This window comes from Nannospalax galili, unplaced genomic scaffold (assembly GCF_000622305.1).
Source record: "Nannospalax galili isolate Female #2095 unplaced genomic scaffold, S.galili_v1.0 scaffold336, whole genome shotgun sequence".
Lineage (NCBI taxonomy): Eukaryota > Metazoa > Chordata > Mammalia > Rodentia > Spalacidae > Nannospalax > Nannospalax galili.
This window is the reverse complement of record NW_008343385.1, coordinates 4112108-4136857: the sequence shown is the minus strand read 5'-3', so window position 1 is coordinate 4136857 and position 24750 is coordinate 4112108. Positions and strand designations below refer to the sequence as shown.

At 41.5% G+C, this 24750-nt stretch overlaps 1 protein-coding gene across 1 annotated transcript in view; it reads right to left on the bottom strand.

The window, feature by feature from the left end:
* The window catches only part of Slc35f4 (solute carrier family 35 member F4), a 293950-nt gene that overhangs the window by 24792 nt on the left and 244408 nt on the right, over positions 1–24750 (bottom strand). Inside the window, exon 2 of the mRNA XM_008839517.3 lies at positions 4034–4219. Within this exon, the coding sequence (XP_008837739.1) occupies positions 4034–4219 (186 nt within the window). The remainder of the gene's footprint in view (positions 1–4033; positions 4220–24750) is intronic.

Here is a 24750-nt window from a genome sequence, read left to right as displayed (position 1 = left end):
CAAAGCCATTGCCTGTCTTATACAAATTACTATTTAATGTGTTTCTGGGAACACAATTGGCTCCGTTTGCATGTTTACATTTATTTAAAAAATTGTTTTAGTAGCATTTTTAATGTTAAAAACAGTCAAAACTTCCAGGAGTGGTGGTGCATGCCCTTAATCCCAGAACGCAGCAGGCAGAGGCACGTAGATCTCTGTGAGGTCAAGGCCAGTCTGGTCTACATGACAAGTTCTAGGCCAGCTGGGGGTACAGGGAAACAAACAAACAAAAAACAAAAAACAGACCAAAAAGACAAAAGAATGAATTAATGGTAATAAAGGCCAATGAGAGAACTGACTCATAACATTGTTCTCCAATCAGACCTCCACAAGCACAATGTGGCACATACCCCCTCCTCCCCAATTAAAATAAAAAACAAAAAAACAGAATGGTGCTGGTCATGGTGGCACACGCTTATTTTGATATATCACAGTGAAAGATTTATCGTCCTCTTTTTTTTTTTTTTTTTTTTTTTTTTTTTAAAAAAAAAAAAAAAAAAAAAAAAAAAAAAAAAAAAGGTCAAAACTGTCTGAAATTGACAGCTATAAAGGCCTTCTCTCCTGAGAAAGTATGTTGAACATCATGAATTCATGCACTTCTCAGGAGCACAGTAAGAACACAGTCCCCACATGGTAACATCCTGCAGGAGGGAGGCACCCTTGTCTGTAAGATTCTCTTGCCTTCAGCTGCTTACCTTAGGCTCAAGGTCTATACAGGGGGTGCGAGCGACAGTGGATGGGACCTCTTGCTGTACCTTTCCAGAACCCAAAGGTTCCCTACCCCAACCTCTGGTTAAAAACTTTTCAAGCTAAGGTTTTCTGATATAATCATCTATGGAGAGGAGAAAGCAAGCTTTGAATGTGAATTCTTCATTTTGGAATATAAGTATTAACACAGAAATTAATACATGACTTATAAGTCTTATAAACCGTACTGAATTCTTTCGGGTCTTGGTCTTGTGTACCAGAAGATAAAAACTGACATTTTCTTACTTATTTATTCAATAAGCTTTTTTTGGAGACTCTACCAGAGCTAGTTATCTCCTTGGATCCCAGGGGTTCAAAGATGAAAGACTTAAGTTCATGGTCTGGTGGAAAATAAGAAAACACATCCAATACAAGGTGAGAAAGGCCAGTTCTTATAGAGATGAGGCTGTATAAAGTAGAGAAATATGTTGTGATAGGAAATGGTCGGGAGAAACTTCCCACATAAAGTGACATTGAGCTGAGGCTTGGAAGCTGGAGTTAGCCAACTCCCTTGACTCCCAGATAATATCTGCCCTTGATAATAGTTCTTCAAACGCCCTGTGACTAATGCAGAGAGAAGGGAAAATGAGGATAAGTAATAAGGTAGAATGAGACACTACTGCACTGGGAGACCAGAAAAGATGTAAATCTACTTAGTAGGTGTGATATGAAAAGACTCAGCTCCAGTGAAAGGCCTATGTAGGTCTAGGGTCCCTCTACTCAGAGTACACATTCTGCCTAGGCTTTCTGCCTCCCGCTTTTCACTTGAGCCCTGGGCATTTCAGAAATGGTTTTGAGAAACATTTCTATTTCCCAGGAGGAATGGAATCCTCGTATAATGTTTAAGAGAGGTGATACTTACAGCTGTACCTACTAAAATTCTGACCCCAATGCTCCCAAGGACCATCTCATAAAGGAGGAACGATTCTGTGGATTTTAGATATTCCTTTGAGGTGAAATGTGCCTCTAACATCACTTCCTTTGAAGGTTGTTTCTAGACCACCATTACACCACGGATAGTGCTCTTGGTGACACCAATATTCACCTAAATCCTTCCATACTGTTGACCAGCTTTTCTTCTGTTAACTATATTTCACTGAAGCCAATTCTTTAATTTTACAAAGCATAGAAAAATTGTGTCTAGAACTCTTATTTTCTGTTCATTTTAAATATGATTTTCTAGCCTAGCATGGTACTGTACACCTTTAATCCCAGCACTTGGGGAGATAGAGATAGGTGGATCTCTGTGAGTTCAAGGACACCCTGGCCTACATGGTGAGTTCTAGGCTAGTCTACATAGTGAGACTCTGTCTCAAAAAACCCCAATGCTCCCAAACTATGATTTTTCTATAGTCCTGTTTAGGTTTGTAGTAATACATATATATCACTCACATTAGTTTAGTAGGTATGATGATTTATACTAATTTTCAACTTGACGTGATCTAGAATCAGTGACAAGCCTCTGGGCATGTCTGTAAGGAATAATCTAGATTAGGTTAACCTCTGGGCATGCCTGTGAGAGACTTTTCTTGGTTCGGTTAATTGAGGTAGAAGACTGACAGTAAATGTGGGCTGTGGGTGGCACCATCTCATGATCTGGGTCCAGTGTTCTCTCCTGGACTGTGGATGCGATGTGACCATCAGTTTTAAGTTCCTACTTCCATGACTTTCCTACTATGATGGACTGTACTCTCAAACTGTGAACCAAAACAACAACAACAACAACAACAACAACAACAAAACCCCTTTCTTAACTTCCTTTGGTCAGGTATTTCTATCACACAAGGATTCCCCCCATATATATGAGCCCTTATTGGAATTTGCAAATACGAGTTTAAGTCCTATCTTAAACTCTGCCAAGCAAATGCTTAATTTCAGTCTGAGTTTATTTCTGTCAGTGTTGAGATCTACTCAGGAGATTCACTTTGAGGGTTAGTGCTGGAGCAGGCATGAGATCATGGTGAGCCATTCTTCATATAATTCACCCTTTCTCTCTTCTCTCTGATGCGCTGGAATCTATATTCATTTAAAATCTATTCTCAATTAACAGAACTCTAGGAGACACTTTCCATTTCCTCCATCCCTCCCTCATCTTAAAATCTGCCTACCACTCCCAGTTAAATCTCATGAACTGTTATTTTTCTTCATTAAAAAAGTTTTCTCAACATTATGGTTTGCTTGTTTTTTTAACTTCTCGGTGATTTTAAATGGTGCTTTGTTGTTTTTTCCACTGTTTTAAATTTGAAAGATACTTTAGCATGTTGCCAGTCAAACTGAAGGAATAGACAGAGAAGACTTTTCAAATGCAGGCATTTGAAAGAGGTATGGAGCAGGCAATCATGGAAAAATTCAAATAGAGGACCTGATATAGACAGGGAGGAAGGCACACTAGCCAGGAGGATCCTACAAGGATAGTATTTGGTAATTGCCCTCTGCAATCTCCCCGAGGGGCAGCATTTGTTAGCACAGTTTCTAGTATTTCTTTCTGGGAAAGTAGACCTGTGTTCTTATGATGTGAAGATATGAAGTGAATATGAGCTTAGGGCTTTGGCATATTCTTTGAAAATAAGATGTTCAAGACTGAAATGCCATAACCTTGGGCAGCAGCTGGTGAATTCTGCTGCATTCAGAAACTCATACTTTGCTGGGAAGCTTATGACCATGGTAACAAGCTCCATCTAGCATTTCCAATAGCCCAAGAGTTATTGAGTGGTCAGGTGGATGTGAGGAAAAAGTAAAGGCCTCAACTGAGCAGAAAATGCCAATCAGGAAGGTCAGTTAAATGTCCTGTAGGAACTTGGGAAAACTGGAAGGGTGCCAGGAATTGGTAGTCCTGATAAGAACAAAAGCAGAGCCTGTGATTTTGATGATGTTTTCTTTCTCTTCAGAATGGGCACAGTGTGTTATTACTGATTCCCAGGGCTGAGCTAAAAGATGCTGGCTTTGGCACTTGAAGATAAAAATGAGCTACCTTGTAAATTTCATCAGAGGTCATTGACTGACTATGCTATAAATCTTCAATGATTGATTTCGATATTGAGTTTCTCTGAGACACTGTATATCTCTAATAAATTATATCTCTCCTTGTCCTAGCCTTCTTCTCTTCCCACTTGGTGAAACCTTCCCTGTACTCATGCCTAAGAGTCCAGCAAACATATCTGCATTCTGTGCCCAAGGCAGGATCTATCACTGCTGTCTAGAAGGCTGCCAACATATACTGCTAGTTAGGAGGAGGCCACCCACATACCTGGTCTGTTCTGTTTCTCGACTCTGTGTACACAAACTCCAGAGGATCCTCGGCTCTGTAGTTCAAGAATAGGAGCAGAAGAATCTTCAGTGACAGATAAAGGGGACAGTTGTCTACTGATGCCACTGTGTGAACTGGGGCAGTTGGCTCCTGGTTTACATCGAGTAACTGATGATCTGGAGGTACCTGGGAAGATAGGATGCACACCAGTTTGGAAACTTCCTGGAGGAAAAATCAGAAGTGAATTCAAGTTCCTTTACAGTAAAGCGCAGGGCTGTGACAGTGCCAATGCACTAATTTCTAATTCTATAAAAGAGACTCCTAAAAAGGAGATGCTTATTGGCAAGCTCTTGGTTTCTAAGGCAAGAGCCTTTTTTTGATAGATCCCTTAACTTTTAACACAGCCAAATAGTTTATTGAAGGAAAGCAATGTATTGCATTATACTGTTTGTATTTCCTTTGCCTCCTCAAGTGGTAAAACTGCCAACAGCAACCCCCAAGTCCACTGTACCATTTTCCACCAATTTGATTGCTGAAGTCCAGTTCCAGCCTTTATCTAATGTTGTAGATAAAAACTCAGCCTTCAGGATCCCCCACAGAACGTTCTGTGAATCCCCAACCCAAGTCTGGTTCCATGGGCCTGTAACCAGCACAGTTATGTAGGATGCTGGGTGAAGAGGAGTTCATCCCAACAACACCTGCTGCTGAGCTCTGGACTCCTCAACCCCAAATGATGCATTTAGCAGTGTTAAGAGATGAACACTGGTGGGACTGGAGAGATGGCTGGTTAAGAACACTGGTTGTTCTTGCAGAAGACCCAGGTTCAAATCCAAGCATCCACATGGCAGCTAACAACTGTCCGTAATTCCAGTCCCAGGGGATCTGGCAGCCTCTTCTGACCTCTGCAGGCACTGCATGACACGGGTGCACTTACCTACATTCAGGCAATACACGTGTACACATAAAATAAAATAAAAAATTTTAAGTTAAAAAAAAAAAAAAGAGGTGAGCATTGGTACATCACTGTTAACCAAGCTCAATAACCAAAACTTCACTTGAATCCCAGTAGTTTTCTCACTAATGTCCTTTTTCTATTCCAGAATTCTGTCAGGATTCTACATTGCTACATTTAGTCACCATGTCTTCTTAGCCATCTATGGTCTATGATGAGTCCTCATTTTTCCTTGTTTTTAACAACCTTGATGGCTTTGAGGAACGATGCTAAATTATTTTGCAGGATATCCCTCAAGTGAGATTTACTGTGTGCTTTTTCAAAAAATAAATTTTATTTATTTATTTAATTTATTTTTATTTTATGTGTAGGAGTGTTATGCCTGCATGTGTGTAAGTACACCATGTTGTGAAGTGCCCACAGAAGACAGAAGAAGGCATCAGATCTCCTGGAACTGGAGTTACAGATAGTTGTTAGTTGTCATGTGGGTGCTGAGATTTGAACTGGGTCTTCTGCAAGAACAGCCAGTGCTACTACTGCTGAGCCATCTCTCTAGTCCATTATTGTGTGCTTTTTCTCATGATGATATTGGAGACAAAGATTTAGGGGAAGAACGCTAGTATCTTTCTTGATATGTAGTATCAGTCTATGTACTGCCAATGTGATAACAGTGATATTAACCTTGGCCACCTGGCCAAGGTAGCATTGGCCAGGGTTCTTGCTCTCCCTTTTCTATGCTCTGTTGTTTCATAACCAGTTGCTAAATCCAGCCACACTCTGGGATGGGAGATGGAGGTTTTAAATTACCTTTCAAGGGTAGTTATCTGCTTCGATGATCTGAAATTATATTATAAATAAAATTTGTCTCTTTTTCATTCTCTTATTTATTCAATTATTTATAATGATAAGGACTCATTTACATATATGTATTTCTATGTATTTCATACATTGAATTATAATCAAATCTGCACTGCTGACTCTTTTGCCCAAATCACTCCCAATGGGATTCCGTGTTTCTTTGATATACTCTCCTTGATTTACCTTTTACTTATTTTTAAGCTCTTCTTTACTTCTTGGTACTATAAGACACTCTGTCCTCATTTGTTACTTTTTGTGCCCCTCTCTTAGAATGAATCATTTTTCCAAGGATCTCTATTTCCTTGACAAATAGTATTTAGAAACCAGTATCTGGTTGTGGGCAAAATGGTGGAAAGATGGTAGAAAATGTCCAAAGAACACTAAAAGCTTAAGCTATCAGTAGCATCCTTGCTTTTTTATCAATGGCTTTGAATCATCATGTTGTATGCTAGGCTGATAACCACTGGAAGTGATCAGACTGCACCTTGAGAAACAGCAGTTTGAAGGAAATAGGAAACTTGCGTTCCTCAACTATCAAGCGCTAACAAGAACCAAGCAGAAGGGCGTAAGTGTGAATTTAAATGAAAGTGTCAGCTTACTGTCCGGGTATCTCCATCCATGGCAAAAGCTCGTCTTGTCTTCCTTTTTCAATCTTGGGGAAATCTTTTTTAATCTAGAGGTATATAAAGATGCAGTTAACTGCATCATTTATTATTAAGTATGTCAAGTTGACCTAACTAAACTTCATTATTTAAATACTATATTAAAAATGTACAGCTACCCAAAAGAGTAGACAGAAGCATCACATACTGATGACTCTGCTTAAATCAACATTATGCTAATATTGCTATTAAAGTGTCAAAAATATATGAAGTTCTTATTTTATATATCCAAACTGTTCACTGAATATTGTGCAGAAATGTCTCTATCTGAACAACTCAAGTTCAGTGGCAAAAGACTGAAATCAGTACACTCTCGATTACTGATGCTTTTGCAGAAACTCTAAGAGACTTTTAAAAATGCTATCTTCTAAGAATCTTTTAAAAATATTTTATTATTTATTTATTTATTATTTTACATGTATGAGTATATTGCCTTCATGTATGTAAGTGCACCCATGTCATGCAATGCTCATGGAGGTCAGAAAGGCGTCAGATCCCCTGGAACTGGAATTACAGACAGTTGTTAACCTCCGTGTGGATACTGAGAATCAAACCAGGGTCTTCTGCAAGAGCAGCCAGTGTTCTTAACCACTGAACCATCTCTCCAGCCCCTCACGTATCTTTTATACCATATTTTTACATGAGGTGTGCCTTTTGATAATTTACTAGGTTAATATCAGGCTTCCTTTTGTGATTACCCAGCATTACAGATGGGAAGGAAGAATTCTAGAAACAGGATGGGGTAGCAAATAGAGAAGGAGTTGAGATAAGATACTGGCCGTGACTACCTTAATTTGGCAACTGATTTGTAACTACTGTATTGTAAGTGTTGAGACTTATTCTGTGGTGCTAGTGATAAAACCTAGGGCCTCATGTACATTAAACACATGCTCTATGACTGAGCTACACCCAGCCTAGAAGCATTAGATTTGTAGGGCACATCACTGATTCCTTCTTCTTCCTCACTTTCACTGGACACACTAGGTTCTGATATATGTACTTCCAAAACCTTGTGTGACATAGCCCATAGCCTGCTGCCACCTGTCTCCTACTGCCTGATTTGTGGAAGAGATCCAGCACTAGTTCATCTAGTGGAAACATTTTGTCATTGTCATAACAAAGGATAAACTTTAAACTTCATGGTCAGGCCTAGAGGCACACTGGGGGCTTGAGCCATGGAGCAGTCATCTCCAATTTTGGAAATGAAGACACTGTCATATCCTACTTGGCCTTATACTAGTCAATTATCATAAAACCATCCATGACAAAAATATTCAGAATATCACTTGAGATGCAGTGAAGCATTATAAATAAATCATCTCTACTTTCTATGCTACAGTGAGTGTCTGGGTAGAAGCAGGGATTGTGAACCTATGTATAGTACTCACTCTAATAGGCACCAAGAATGAGCTGTATTGGGAGTGATGGGCTGAAAATCTCCCAGGTGATCTCCCCAGTGCATCTTAGAGATATATGCTCACCTGAACCATAGTAGCAGAGTCATTGTGGGTCATTTTTCATATCTATCCAGGCAGGAGAATATTCATATGCATTGGTTGGGTTTCGCATGCTCCCAAACTCAATTGGACTCAACAAATAATTATTAAGTACCTATTATTTAGTAGGTATTGGGTCATGGGCAAAGTCAGACAAATGAAACATATGTAGTCCATGCCTACATGGAGCTCTCAGTCAGTTATGTAGGCATTAACCATAATTTTATGTGAACTGGGAACAAAGAGGACTGGGAATGAATCCGTGTCAGGCCTGGAACAGTGAAGACTCAGTGGTTACAGCAAAGATGCCCTTGTAGGGTGAAGAGAACGTCATCTCTTCACCAGGCAGAGTTCTAGGCTGAGGACCAAGCTACATGGTCAGAGGAGACTGAATAGTGAGAGAAGGCTGAAGATCACACCATGGAACTTAAGATAATCGACTCTAAAAATTTGAGACATTCTGCATCCTGTTTAATTGAGTTTCAAACTGCATGTAGTGGTTTAGAACCCAGGCTATGTAAATCTGGGGACACTTGGTAGGAAACTGGGCTCAGCTATGTCTAAGTATAGATACTGAGCCCGAGGTGCCAGGTGGAGCTTTCCTTCTGTTTTCTCTTCTGTTTGGATTACATGGCTCAGGGGAAGTACTCAGTAAGAATCGATGATCATGACTATCAATGAGTAGAGAAACAAAAATGACTAGTGGCATTCATTAATTAGAACATTGATTTCATGCATTAAAAATCCAGTCTAAATTAGGTAAGGGAAAAGGAAAGTTCCTAGAAATTCTGCAACTTAAAGACAGGAACAACTCAGGGACATCTGGGCAAGCTGGAGAGATGACTCAATGGTTAAGAGCACTGGTTGCTCTTGCAGAGGACCTGGGTTCGATTCCCAACACTCACATAGAGGCTAACAACCATCTGTAACTCCAGTTCTAGGGGATCTAATGCCCTCTCCTGACCTCTGCAGACATTGCACATGGGTGCACTTAAATATATATAGACTATACACCCATATACATAAAATAAAAATAATAAATGAAATATTAAGAAAAATAGCAACAGGATCCAGATGTGGCAGAATCAGGCCATCACCTCATAGCACCAGCTGTCCCCATAGGGTTCAGCATCATCTCATCTCACTTAGCAGTCATTTGTCATGTCTGCAGAAAAACTAGAAGCTTCTATGCTTTCATGTCAACAGGTTTAGGCTCCTGAAAGAAATCTAGCTGCCCAGAGTCAAAAATCTTGAGGAAGGTCTTGTGTATTATACCGACTCTTGTCTAGCTCTTGTAACCAGTAGTGGGAATACAGCAGAGAGAATGAAGCTCCCAGGATAGGCTGGGAGGTCCTGGGCGGTGGCTTCTACGGGGGATCTACTCCAGGGAGTTCGAAAGGGAAAAGAAGAATCACAACTACTGATGGAGTCAAGCAATTGCCTGAAGACATTGAATGTAAGGTATGGGGTTCTCAGATAAATGGAAAAGCCAAGCTGATGAAGAATAACCAGAAAAAAGTCTTTGGAAAGCACCGTGAGTGAAAAACAAAATACTAGGGCAGTTTTATATAAGCAAGAACAAGATGATATGGTAGATAAGAGAACAAACGTATGGGTATTATTTAAACTAAGGACCCTACTACCTACCTTTATCTCCCGTTGACACAAAAAGTCAATAAAAGCCATGGTCTCATGAAACACTACTCTAAACTGGGCTGGAGACCTTAACTTCCCCAAATCACGAGGCAAACAGCATGTGCCTCTCCACTGCCAGACGGCAGCAATCTCCTCCCCACCCACCTCTTGGATTCTGTTAACTGCCTTCTGTTTGCTCACTGTCTCTACCTTTAGGTTGGCGCACCAGATTTGGTGGACGATTCATCTAGTCAAACTCTTTCAAATGAATATTTAACTGTAAAACTAGCCTTAACATTTTCAAATAATTTTTGATAGATGTTCTTCGGAAGAGCCACGGTCTTTTTCATGGTGATACCATAGTCACCGAAGAAACACTGAAAACACTGGGAGCCAGAGAGAGGGCTCAGTGGTTAAGAGCACTGGCTGCTCTTGCAGAGAACCGGGTTTGATTCCTAGCACCCACACGGTGGCTAACAAACATCCATAGCTCCAATTCCAGGGGATCTGATGCCCTTTTCTGACCTCTGCAAGCATTGCGTGACATGGGTGCACATACACACATGCAGGCAATACAGTCATACACATAAAATTAAAACAATAAATAAAATATTTTAAAAAGAAACACCGAAAACAAAAATAATTCCAGAGTTTTTATTTTGTGTTAGTCGCTAGTCATAATTATCTGAAATTCTCCTGCATAACTAGTATAAAAAACCTGAGGGAATTGTATTAGTCCAAAAGCCTACTGAAAAATTATACATACAGTATCCCTATGTGAGTCCGTGAACATAGCTGATGACTACATAACAAGAAACAGTGCCAGACAGGAGAAACCTTCCTTTGAGTTGTTGGCCAGGGTAGTCCAAGGGACCCCCAAAATTACGCAGGCTGTTCTCACAGTTCTTGATTGCCTCCCAGACCTTGAAGGTAAGACCCTATTGCTGAAGACAGGACATAGTTTGGACACAGAATTTGGAGCAACAGAGCTGGGACTAACCTGGAAGCCACTTTCCCTAAAGGCTACCTCTCATAGCTTTGGAGAGCACCACACAAGCTGCTAAGGGAGAGCATCAATTGATAGTCTAACCAACTTCAAGGCCTAAAAACCACATCAGTGACCAGCACAGCAAACAACATTGGTACAATAGTGGCACTTTTATCTTGGGGGTAATCAGCAGCTACTTGATTGAACTTGAGGAAGTTCCCACTCACTAGGAGGAAACTCATGTGTGGTACTGTAAACCTAGCCAAGTTGGAGAGGTCATAGATCTTAGAGAAAAATCCAAGGTTGTCATATCCCTAGACAAATGTGATTTCTTACTATGTGCAAAGCATGGATCTTTAAATTTATAAACAAATATCCCAGTCACCACTCATCAAAGAAGGTTCTTTTTCAAGAGACAGAGATAATTACAGAGTTCCACAACTGGTCACACACAGATTGTCTATGAATTGCCCAAGTCTAAGGCACATCTATGATGCAACCTCTGCACCCAAGGCTCACAAAACATAGAACAAGGGATGACGAGAACACTAATGAATCATTCAACTCTCATCAATGAAGTTCCCTCATGCCACAGAGGGCCAGGAATGAAGAAGATCACAAATGGCCAAAAATGCAGAGAATAAGAGTCTGCAGAGTATGGGTCCTTGGAAAGGACTCCTATATTAAAATCCACCCATCTGGGGCTCAGGAACCATTGTGGAAGAGGGGGCAGAAAGATTATGAGTCAGGGAGGAGGTGCATGACCATAAGAAATAGTCCTACAGGTGCCTGGAACCTTATTATACAAACCTATAGTAATGATGTCAGTATACACAAGATCTATGCAAACTTAAGCAGATAGAAACCCATCACAGAACTGTGGAAATGAACAGCAGGCCCCAATCTTAGTCGAAGAATTATTGGCAGCTGATTACTGCTGGGTCTTCTTAAAGGGAGAGACTCTAGGTAGGTTGACTAAATCCTGGGGGATGAATTTTCACTGAGGGACATCTGTGGACACTAACTTTGCAAGATAGGTCTCAACACAAATGACAGAATGTATGAATTACAGTGGGGGGGTGACTTATGGGAGGGTACCAAAGAGGTAGGGGGTATAAAGATGATTTTATGTATGAAATATACAAAAATTAAATATTCAATAAAAGATATAATAATTCAATGAAAGATTAGGTGAAAACTTATCTTTCATTAAAAAAATCATTTGTAGGCTGGAGATCTGGCTTAACAGAAAAACGTGGATGCAGTTCTTGCAGAGGATCTGAGTTTGGTTCCCAGAACCCATGTCTGGAGGCTCACAACCACCTGTAACTTCAGTTTCAGGGAATTAAACACATTCTGATCTCCCAGGGTGCCAAACCACATGTCTGGATACCCACACACAGACACATGCATATACACATGATTAAACACTTTTTAAAATCTCTTAAAAATCTTGAGACTGCAGTATTAGAAAATATTCTATTGCAGTAAGGCTATTGCCATCAGTATTCACTGTGTTTTTATTAGTTTACGAGAAATTTTCTTAAAAGTTACCTTCTTCTTAGGTAAACATGTAGCTCAAGAATTATTGAAAAGGGTCATTTGTCATGGTAAATGGTCCATGTACAAGTAATATTACAACTTCCCATTTTGATCTATTGTATTTATTTGTTTGTTTATTATTTATGTTGTGTTGCCGGTTATCAAACCCAGGACCCCAGACATACTAAGCTGCAGTTCTACCTGTGAGGTACATCTACAGTTCAGTCAGTGTACTCTCTAGATCTAAAAGTGGGCCTGGGAGATGACTCAGTAAGCGAAGCACTTGTCTGCAAGTCTGATGACCTGAGTTTGATCCCTGGAACCCGTATGGTGGTAGAAGGAGAAAATCTGCTCCATGAAGTTGTCCTCTGACCACACTCACACCATGACATATGTCCACCCCCTATGCATCATATACACACAACTTTAAAAACTTAAAAATTAAAAGGATAGAATAAAAACTAAAATGCTTCCCCTGTCCAACATTATCCATTTTACCTGTCATATACTATTATTCTTTGAGAGTTGAAAATTTTTTATTCATTTTATAAATAAACATGTTCATTTTTATCATATCTGTATTTATGTAGGCCTTATGTTTCATATTTAATTAGTTTTCAAGACTTGTTAATTATAGTATTATAAGGGATAAATGTCTATAACCTAAAAGCTAGATTTTCAAGATATATATCTGAAAATGTGGTTGCTTACACATTAATATAAAGTGATTTTAAAAACTTTTTGTTTATTAATTCATTTTTCATCTACTTAAAACCTGTACTTGAAAGGACTACCAATTGAGTACTTCTATTGCCTGCATCCCTAAAACAGTACTGATTTACTCTATCTAGTATACAGTTTGTGTACCTATAGGTGACTTTAAAACTGGAGTATAGCACTATTGTCTAGCTTTGCAACATCAAAATAAAAATGCTCAGCATTTATTTAACATCTACTATGTGCCAAGATGCTTCACAAATACCGTCTCCCTGTCCCCCAACAACACTGCAGGATGGATTTCAGTTTCCCCTTTTACAGACAGCGCATCTGTTAACAGCCCAGGCAGAAACGAGAACAGAGTTGTCCAGTCCCGAAGCGCCTCTCTACTACACTTCCCACCTCAGCTAGACAGTTGTATTGTCTTCAATATGCAAGAAGCCGATGATCTTGTTGGAAAGAAATATGATTGTTCAGAAAGTAGAGAGATCAATTTCTGCCTGGGTGTTAGATTCCAGCCATCTGTAAAGCATGGCAGGGTTTGGTTAGGAACAGAGCCTGGAGCAGCTGCCAACAGAGGTAAGTGGGAATTTTTGCTTCTTAACTGTGGAGTGCAAACAAGATATTCTAAAGAGGGATGATGGCTTGAAAATAGAGTTTCAGTTAAAATAAACCTGGTAAGAGGGGGCAGGATGTATGCAACAGAGAAAGTCCAATGGGAAGACACCTATCTGGAAAGCTGTTCAGTTACAAGCATACTTGTTAGGGAGAGCCGGAATGTCCTCCTTGGGAATGTGCACTGCAGGGGCTGGAGAGATGGCTCAGTGGTATCAGCACTACTTGCACTCGCAGATAATCTGGGTTCGAGTCCCAACACCCACATGGCAGCCAACAACTGTCCGAAACTCTAGTTGCAGCAGATCTGACACCCTCTTCTGACCTCCACAGGCATTGCAGGTATACCTACCTACATGCGGGCAATACACTCATACACATAAAATAAAAGTAATAAATTATTTTTTAAAGTAATTTGCACCGCAGTAGGACCCTTCTTTTCCCTAGTTGTGATCAGGCATTCTCTTGTGGGGATAGAAACATCATTAATATTAAGAACACTCAGTGACAGTACTTTGGGCATGTGTGCTGACCTTGTATGGGGTATAGTGCTCCTTACCCTGAGCCTCAGTTGCCAGAGTGCCTCCATTGCTGCTCAGGCAGCTCTCACAGGTGTCAGACATGCACACATTCTCAAAAGAGTTTGATGGGTTGGGGAAATGGCTCAGTGGGTAAGAACACTTGTGTAAGCATGAGGACCTCAGTTTGGATTTTTAGCATCCACATACAAAGTCATGTGTGGCTGCATGAGTGCACATTGACTGTAACCTTTGTGCCAGAGGAGAGGAGAATGGGGAAAGGGAGGCAGGAGGATCCCTGTGGCTTGCTGGTCAGCCAGAGTAGCTAAAAACAGATGAGCTCCAGGTTCAGTGAGAGACCCTTTCTCAAGGAAATAATACAGAGAGCTATGGAAGAGGACACCTGATATTCTGCTCTGGCCTCTGTATGCTTGCACATGGATGGCTATACCTGCACACACACACATGAGTACACACAGGGGGGATATATACCATACCCCCCCCACACACACAGAGTCTGGGGTCAGGATGCATTTATCCTCCTCTGGTCTCTTCATGCCCAAGTATGGGTTCCTGTACCAGCACACACATCTTTATACCACACACACACACACACACACACACACACACACACACACAAAGAATTTGGGGTCAGGATGCATCTCTTCTGGCCTTTCACCCAAAAGAAATCTAGGACATTTTTTTTTAAACATAAGACTGTGTAGCCAGGTGTGGTGGTGCACGTCTTTAATGGCAGCACTCAGAGGCAGAGGCAGGCAGGTCTCTGTGAGGTCAAGGTTAGTCTGGCCTACATAGTGAGTTCCAGGCCAGCTGGGGCTACAGGAAATAAGGAGACCTGTCTCAAAAAGACCAAAAAAAAAAAAAAAAAAAAAAAAAGGTAAGACTGTGCTATATGTAGAAAATAAAAGGAAAATGTATCTTGGTCTGGTATACGTCTATAGTTTGCATGCTCCCAGAGTGTTGTATCAAGTTCTGGATGCTGTATTTTTCATTACAGCTTTCTCTTCAGTAGTAAAAATGTTGGCGTTAAGATTACAGGATGACTTTTCTCTTTGTAATACTATATATGTCATTTCTCAAACACATACAAATAAATTAATGGCATTTACACACTCATACTTTAAATGTGGTGGGAGTATTTATGCCTGAAGTAATGACATCTTATTCATATAAACAACTGATTCTAATTTCTTTTTAGTTCTGGATTTTCACATGGGAGGCTTGCTTCTGTGAATCCCCTGCTTGGGCTGCACACTGGCTTTCTTCTCTAATGGCGGGGCACTGACTCTTCTCTCCTAAGCAGTGATCTCCTGGTGACCTGAACCAGGTTGTTCACGATATACGGGACCTGACAGCCTTCTGAACCTTGCAGCATCATTACCAGTCTATGCAGTGCCACCACTGCCCCCACCACCTTTGGTAAATACTCACCACTGATCCAGAGATCCTCCGCTTACAAATTTCTCCCTGGAGAGTTTCCTGGAACACACTCCTTTCAAATGGCCCTGTGAGTTTCTTGATTGATGGATTTGACAAAGCAGTAATAAGGCAGTCTCATAATTCATTGTTAGTCTAAAGCTCGACTCAAAATAAACCTGTGGCTCTCGGTCTGTTTCTGTAATGACTCACTAATTAATGTGATGGATGCCTACCACAGGCCTAGCATGCCTTAGCTCTCTGTTAAGTGCAGGGAAGGGCAAGAAGGCATGGTGCGCAGCTTCATTTTCTTACAGTCCAGGAGGGAAAAAGCCAATTATACAAGCCATTTCTGTAAAGCATGCTAAATGTCAAGTGGGTAGACAATCCAGCCTCTGGGAGCCAATTCATGGTGCAGCCCCTTGCCAGTGCTAATGGTCCACAAATATCTTCTCCTTTGGGAACTAGGCTTTTAAACCATAAGCCTATGGATCAGTGGAGGATCCCTTGCTTAGGAATTGTACCTGCCCACAGTTAAGATGGGTCTCTAGCAGCGTATTCAAGATAATCTCCCCAGGCATGCTCAGAAGTCTGTCTTCCAGGTTACTGTAGATTTTTTCATTTGACAATTGATTCTAACCATCCCTAGTCTCTTCCCTAATTAGTGAAATTCCATTCTCCCATTGATGTCTAGCTCAATGCTTGCCTAATAGCAATTATCTGGGCCCAGCACCCACTGGGAGGGACATCCACTACCACTGAACGGACTCCAACAGAGAAATGGATGATCAGATTTGAGTTTCTGGAAGATTGCTCAGCAGTGTGAAGGATGGATGGTGAGGGAATAAAACCGGGGTGCATAACATGTTTAGAGACATTCGACGTGATTCAAGGGACTGATTGTTGGTGACTTTGAAGAGATAGTGGTACTGAGATCACAGAGGTGCAATTGAAAGGTGTGACAGAGGTAGAATAGATAGGACTGGGTAGATGAATGGAGGTGAGTACAGGAATAAAGAGCAAGAAAAAGAACCAGGGCTGCAGGGACGGCTCAGCAGTTAAGAGCACTGGCTTCTCTCGCAGAGGACCCAGGTTCAACTCCCAGCACCCACATGGTGACTAATAACCATCTGTAACTCCAGTTCTGACGCCCTCTTCTGACCTCTGTGGGTATTGTATGACACAGGTGCACTTATATACATGCAGGCAATACACTTATACACATAAAATAAAAATAATAAAATATTTTTTTAAAGTGTAAGAACTGGTTGCTGGGGCTGAGGACATGGCTCAGTTGGCAAAATTCTTGTCTCACAAGAGCAAGTACCTGAGTTTGGATGCCCAGATCCCATTGAAAAGCTGAGTGTAGTGGCATGTGTCTGTAATCCTAGAGCTGGAAAGATGGAAGGTAGAGATGGTTGGATCCTGAGAAGCTCACAGGCCAGCTAGCCTGGCCTACACAGGGAAGTTACAGACCAATGAGAGACCCCATTGACCAATACCTGAGATTGTCTTCTGACCTTCACATATGTACCATGCACATGTGTACACATATATACATACAAAGAATCAGTTTCCGTTCAAGACAACTGAGTTGACAAAACACCATTCACAGAACTAGGACCTGATTTGAAGAAGGATGCTGAATGTGGTCTCAGACAAGTGCATGAAGCACATCCATAGAAAGACAGCCAGTAACAGGGGGACCCACAGCACTAGATTTCAGAATAGAGGTTTGGGATGGAGACACCAAAGTGAGAGTCATCAACATATAAACAAGTTACTGCTGTCTTGCAAACAGCCATGAATCATAAGTGGAAAATCGTAACCACTTGTACATGAGATTGTGACTGATATATTTATAAAAACAGAAAAATTTGCACATGATGCTCACAAGGAGGACATCGTGAAGAAGGAAGAGATGGGGAAGATGTGTCCATAAACCAAGAAATGCCAAAACAGCTTCAAAACTACCAGAAGTTTAGCAGGGGGCTTGGAACGGATGCCCTGCCATAGCTTCTGAAAAAAAAGCAACCCTGTCAACAGCTGGACTTCTGACTTCCGGTCTTCAGAGACAGTACATCTCTGCTGGTTAAGACGCTGAACTTTGTGGTACTTTATTATGGAAGCCCTAGAAAATTAACAGAGAAGGAGACGAAGCCACCTCAAGGAGAAAGGTTAAGAGACGAATGCAGATGAATCGGGCTGAGAGCCAAGAAAGCCGTGAGGTAAAGGGAAGCAAACCTATAAAGAGGCAGCCAGAAGGGTGGGGGAGGTGTGCTACATACATCATGTAACAGTAAAGAGAGAGGTGAGAGAAGGCAACCACACGCAGTGTGACTTTAGTGATGATCACTGTCATCTTGGGAAGACAAGGTAGGGGCACAGCCGGATTGGCATTATTGAGAAACACATGAGACAAGGAGGCACCCATAGGTATCCTAGACAGCACACAGGTACAGAAAGGAGCTACTTTTCCATAGAGTGCAGGGATTTTGAAAATGTAGATATTACGTTAAATATAGAGGTCGTCCTAAGATGGCTATGTGAGAGATGGGAATGGGCACATATAGGTGGATGGATGAATGAACAGATGGATGGGCACATGAAAAGATCGAAGGTTCAGGCAATTCAGGGTAGGTTTGTTAGAAGAAAAACAATCCTTACCTACAGTGCAAAGGATTTATGAAAATCCAGCATGGTTCTGTGACTTAGGGAAAAATATAGACATTTCTTTAGGTGCCTTAAAATTTTCCTCCCAAGAATGTAGGGTAAGTGACCTGGCTGTTTGCCATCTCCCTCTTCCCACAGTTGTAAATGTTTCATCAAAATCCCCTCTAAAAAGATCACGCCTTGGCTGAAGATGAGGGAAAAATGATATTACAGTATTTTCTCTGTTCCTTCGGTAAGCGAACGGGAGTAAATTATCTCCCAGGAGCACTGTAGTCACCCATGTGAGGCAAATTACAGCAGCCGTGCAAGTGTTAGAATGTCTAATGTGCCGTTACTGACAACCGAGCATGATCTAAAGGTTTCCTTATGGAGGCTGCTTTCATGGTATCATTAGGTATGCTGTCCTCTTGAAATCTTACGATTCTCTGGTGGAGTGAAAGATAATTCTGAAGTTCACACGGTCTAGAAGATGACTTAAATTTACAACACTGGCCCTGGAATACAATGAAAGGAGCTGTTAACATTATCTTCTAAGCCTCTCTTGACTCCATTTCCTCTCTTCCTTATTCTCCTGCTTCGCTGCATTAGGTCCTTGCTGCTTTTGTTTTGTATAACTGAATGCCTGCGTTGTCAGGTCTCATGACTGTCACCTGAGAAGTTATTCAGCATCTGAGAGCAGGTGGGTACATGGGGAAGCTGCACTAGTTACTTCCCTGTGGCTGTGATAAAATACCAAGACCAAAAGCAATTTAAGGAAGGAGTTTATTCTAGCTTATGGTTCCAGAGAGAGAGTCCATAATGACAGGGTAGGCATTGGGGAGGAGCAGGAAGCTGGCTGGTCACATTTTCAATCTCACACAGGGAGGAAAGAGGAGGGGGGGGAGGGGGGAAAGGGGAGAGAGGGAAGAGAAAGGAGAGGGGAGAGAGGGGAGAGGGAAGAGAGGACAGAGAGGAGAGGGGACAAAGGGGAGAGGGGGAGAGAAGAAAGAGGAGAGGGAGGGAGGGGGAGAGAGGGGGGAGAGAAGGGAGAGGGGAGAGAGGACAGAGGGGAGAGGGGAGAGAGAGAACAGGATGTGGAAGTGGAGCAAGTCAACACACCCTCAAGGCCAACCTCCTGTGACACACTTCCTCTAGCAAGGCCACACCTCCTAAAGGTTCCATAACCTCCCCAAACAGCAACACCAACTGAGAACCAAGTACTCAAATACATGATCCTATAGGGGACAGTTCTCATTGAAACTACCACAAAAGCCCTCAATAGATGTTCTTAAACCTCTAGCCAAAATAAACCATGGCAAGAAAAGTTAGCCTATGGGCTGTAGTTGTGTGAGCAGAGTTGACCCACATGCAGTTAAGTCAAACTACTGTAAGTTGGGGGCTGTCTGTAATGCCAAAAGATCCAGGAGACTGAAGGTGAAAGAATACCTGTTAGCTATGGCGGTAAGGGACCCAAAGATGACTTAGGTAGGTTCAATAGTGTGGAGGAAGCCGGGATGGAAGGAATAAGAACGAAGGCAGAGACTGGAGAGACTGGAAAGCAGATGGCGCCAAAGTCGAGAGATGGGTTAGTGGACACTGTTAAGGTTCAGACAGCCCTGCCCCTCACCAACAGGATCCCAAGGACTTCTCATGCTCCTGAGAAAAGGGAACCTAGCTGATAAGCACCTTCGTCTTTGAAGTCAAGAGAAGCAGACTTTTCTCCACTGTTTGGTCAACACAGCAGGCTTCCCCTTTGATCTCTAAAGAGGACAGGTTTTAACAGTCCCACTCTCCCACTCCCCCCTCCCACCCAACTTTAAAAAAATACATCTTCCCGCCTTCTGCAGGAGGCAGGAGCCTCCCCTTTAAAAAGACCCCAGCTCAAGACCAAGGCGGGCATTTTCCCTGCCCTGAAGGGAATCTGTCCCATGTGTTCCTTTGCTAATAAACCCTATTTTGATGGAGTTTCATCTGTGTCCTGGTGCCTCCTCCTCCATTTGCTTGTTCTCCGCCAACATTTGTACCTTTCAGATGGTGCCAAATCCTGGTTCTTACTTCAAGGGACCCGCCTGGACTTCTCCAATGCCACTAACTTGGCTTTCAGGTACACTTCTTTTCTCTCTCCTCCTCTCCCCAGCCCTCTGCTTTGCTTTCACCTGTTTCTGGTTCTCCTCACCATAAACACTCTGCCTTGACTACTTCTTTTGATCTCCTTTCCCATTGATTTTCACCACTTCCAGACAGCACTGTGGTCTCTGTGATGGACCTGCTTCATTCATTCCCTACCTCGGTTCCCCCACCGGCCGCTCACCACCGGCATCTCACCCCCTCGCCCCCTCCTTTGCCTTGGGCCTACAAGATCTGTTGTCTCCCATACTTTTTCCTGTCTTTGTCCTCTTCCACTGCCTTTCTTCCTCACTTTACTTGGGATCATTTCTGATACCGTTTAATCCAACATATACAAATGTTCAGTATCCTTCTCCTCTCTCTCCCTCTCCCAAACTAAAGCTTTCTACTCCCTGCTGTGTGCCTGCTTGCCAGCCTGCCATGTGTCTGACCTCCCATGCATGCTTTAAACCTGCATGACCCCAAGGCTTTTTTTTCCTTCCCGCTGTTCACCCCCTCCAGGCAGCTGTGAAGATTGCCAGCTCGCCTGCCCTGGGAATTTTTTTCCTTTAACATTCTAATGAAATGATAAGTTTCCAGCTGGGCCCATTCTTAAATTCTCTTATAAATTTGGCTAAAAACCCTTTAGGGGACCCTTTCTCCCCATTTTGACCCAACTAGCCTAAACCAGCTGGAGCAACTTTGCTGGAGCATTTAAAGAATTTCAGGTGGCTTGCCCCATGCACAAACAAAAAATGTTTTAGAAGCCCTTTTTTCTCCCAAACTTTTCTCAGGCAAAGGGGCTCAAACTTTGATCTTAGGCCCTCTTGGGTATCAAGCAACTGGTGTTCAGGTGCCTACTTTTCTAACTAGACCTAACCATTTTAAATTTCATGATATATAAAAGGTCACAGGCACTGCTCAGGTGAGTCATATGCTTCCAGACCAACAAACACTGATTTATATGCCCTGTTCCTTCTGCTGCCCTCATGAGTTTCCTTTCCCAGCAGAGCTTCTGTCTACAAACTAAGATCCTGAGAACTTGGCTTTGCATTCACAGCCACAATGGTTGGTGAGAAACATAGATGCCTTTGATTTGCTTTTCTATTTGGGCAATATAGATAATAGATAGATATAGATATAGAAAAATATATATATCTGAGGGTACTTTCTTCTTTACTATCAAGCCTAATGTACTAGTACCAGGGGTGCCTAGGATTCTCTTGCAGTTTGTTTTTGTTTTCATTTCTTAATGATGTCATAGAATAAACAATGTATTTCTAGTTCATACTAAGGTTATAATGCTAGATCTATACAATGGGAGTTTAAATTTTAACATCATTTAGGGCCTGTTTCTAAAGGAGATTACTTTGAGTTTTAACTTCTTCTGTGGTATATTTACTGTTTTTGTTTTTACATTGTTTGACATAATTATGGATATTTTAAAAGAAATTATTTTTATGTTTTGACATTGTTTGAATGACATCTTTATCTGGTAATATTAAAGGAATTATTTTGGATTTTAACATCTTTTATATGGTATTTGCTAATTTCTAAAAATGACTATTTTAAATTCCTACTGTTTTACATAGTATATTTGTTAGTTTCTAAAGGTAACATAAAGTTTTTCTAGCCATTTGCCTTCAAGGTGCAAAGGGAGCTGACACTTAATGATGACTAGACCTGTGGAGCACATGGAAATTTGCTGTACTCCAGGGCCAAAACCTTACAAGAGACAAGCTACTACCAACACATAGTTACAACAATGAGAGGTAAAAAGTAATAGTCTACCTTTATGAGAGGCTTGAGACGCCATCTCTACTGGTCTTAACTCCTCCCCTTTCTACATTGTGATTATAAGCCTGTTTTTCTCTGAAATAGAGTTATTTCCCTCTCTGATACTCAGATGCTCTATGTTTGCTTATGTTCCTGCCCCATCATTCCCTGAGTACTTTCTAGTTATAATGTCAGGGAAATATTAATTATATTGGTAAATTGTCACATGCTGTTTGAGCTGAGACACTGACTCTGAAGATGGAATTGGCCTTCCCACTTCAGACTCAAGCCTATTATCTCAAAATGTGTTCTCCAAGACTTTTTCAGTTCAAGCTGGCCCCTTGATCCTGTGACAAGGAGGAGAACAACAAAGCAGCCTAAGAGTAAAGGCACTATGCAGTTGAGAACCACTAAGGTGTAAATTAATTTCAACAGAGGTTATTACTGACTATAATAAAACTAGCTAATGGAATTATTTTCAGTACTATTTACATTTTATTTATTAACCTAATCTGTTAATGTTTCCTTTTATCCTTCTTATCTCCTCTGATTTATGTTCTTAGATTGACAAGGTTTTATTAACCTCCTTCAGTTATTTAGCTCTTAAAAAGGAAAAAGATGATACCTCAAATCTATATGGAAACTTAACTCTTTCTTTAGGCCACTAATTACCTATACAAAATGACATCTAAACTGGTTGGGTAAAATCCTATTTGTTAAATACCATACTATATAACTAAGTATGTATATACAGTCAACATAAATTTATGCTTCTTAAAATTAATTTATTTGGTATCATACTAATTTTTAAGTAAAATCTGATACAAACTAAAAATGCTAAATTAACAGCAAAATATTTTCAGCCAAAATATTCTCTCTTTAATCTACAACATGGTTCCTGGTACTAAAATATTTAAATTAATTTTAAGTACCTCTCTCCCTATCTCTCTCTCTTCCTCTCTCTCTCTCACCACTGCCCTTTTGGGGCTCTACCAAACTTCTACTAAACCACCACCCTTCTGGGGGTCATCTTCCCTCAGCCTCTACCAAATAAACCTCAGGATCAACTTGTTCCACAAACTTCCCTGCCTTCTGGCTCGCTGTGTTTTTTCCACTTTTCTCCCATCCCATTCCTTGTACTTTGTCTCCATCTACTGGCTGGTCATGCTACTCTCTCATTGCAGGGTTTTCTGCTCCTCTTGCTTGCCTCGAAATCACATGTGTGTCAGAAACCCCTTTCCTTTCTCTGGACATAGGATGCTATTTCCAGAGATAGGAACACGCACTACTTCCTGTCCAGGACAGGATCTCGACTTTCCTCTCCCTGATGATCTAGTTGTGGGATGCTGCCTTCTGGGACTTGGAAATAACTCGAAAATAATAACTCAAACCCGAGCAACAAATAAAAGGACGCTTTGTTTTGATGCCTGGTTCTCCTCGCTCTTGTTTTGCATGACTGATGCCAAACCCCTTTTCCTCCTATCCCCTCCCTGTCTCTCTCTCTTCCTTGTCTGCTGCACTTTCCTGCCTGGACTCGTGATCCTGCCTCCACTTCCTATGGAGAGAGGATTTTCTTTGTCTCCCATCTGTTTGGTTCTGTCTCTACCTCCTACCCTCTTGCTGGGTTCTTTCTCTATCTCCTCTTCACTCTGTACTTAATCTGTCACTATGGGAAACACCCACTTAAAGTCTTGGGGTCTCACACCTCTTGCTTGTCTTCTTAAATACTTAAAACAACTAGAACTTTCAGATACACTCAGGCCAAAAAAGCCTGAAATTCCTGTGCACCACTGCCTGGCCTCAGTACAAGTTAGATAATAACTCTGTTTGACCAGACACTGAAACCTTAGACTTCAATATTTTGAGAGATTTAGAAAATTTCTGCCATTGTAAAGGGAAACAGTCTGAATTACCATACAGCCAAGCTTCTTTGATCTCTGTGCTAGTCCCTCCCTTTGGGTCCCATGTGCTTCCCATCAGGTTCTTCTGGCTAAGACAGTTTCACAGGATCCCAACACACCAGAAGCCTCTGCCCCTCCCCCTCCCCTCTATCCCTCCACCTCAGCTTTTGATCCTACCATAGTCAATGAACTGCCTCTGATTAGAACCCATCCCCAACCTCCTCCTGCTCCTCAGCCTGAGGCACAGCCAAGTCCTCCCCATGCTCTACCCTTGCTATACTCTCCCTTGCCTCCCATTTCAGGGCCCAACCCATCTCTCCTCCTTTCTCCAATTCAAACTCCCTCTCCACACCATGACCTTCCCCCTCTCCAGCGCTGCTCTAAGTCCATCACCCACTCTCCTTCCACTAACTCTCCTCTACTTGAGGAAATCCAAAACCTTAAAAACACCTCCTTGCCAAATATTCCCTAGTCTCCCCTATTCTGGCTTCTAGCTCAAATAACCCGTTTATCCCTCTTGTTTCTAACTTCTACTTTGATTCCAGACCCTGCCTCTGATACCCCTGCCCCTCCATCCCCTCATGGACAGGACACCCTTCCCATCTCTCCCACTCCAACAGTTATAAAGTCTAAACAGGGTTATAGCACAGTTTTCCTTAATTGATTATGATGGAAGTTGTAAACATCAATTCGATAATGTTTATGTATGTTCCAATTGCTTTTTTCCACCTAAAGCAAGGTTTTCATAGACCACTCACTAAACTACATAAGGTAAAAGATTTACCTAAAAACTTATAAAACACAATATGTACATGGGTAATATTAACTTATTACATTATCTTATGTGTATAATTTAGATCCC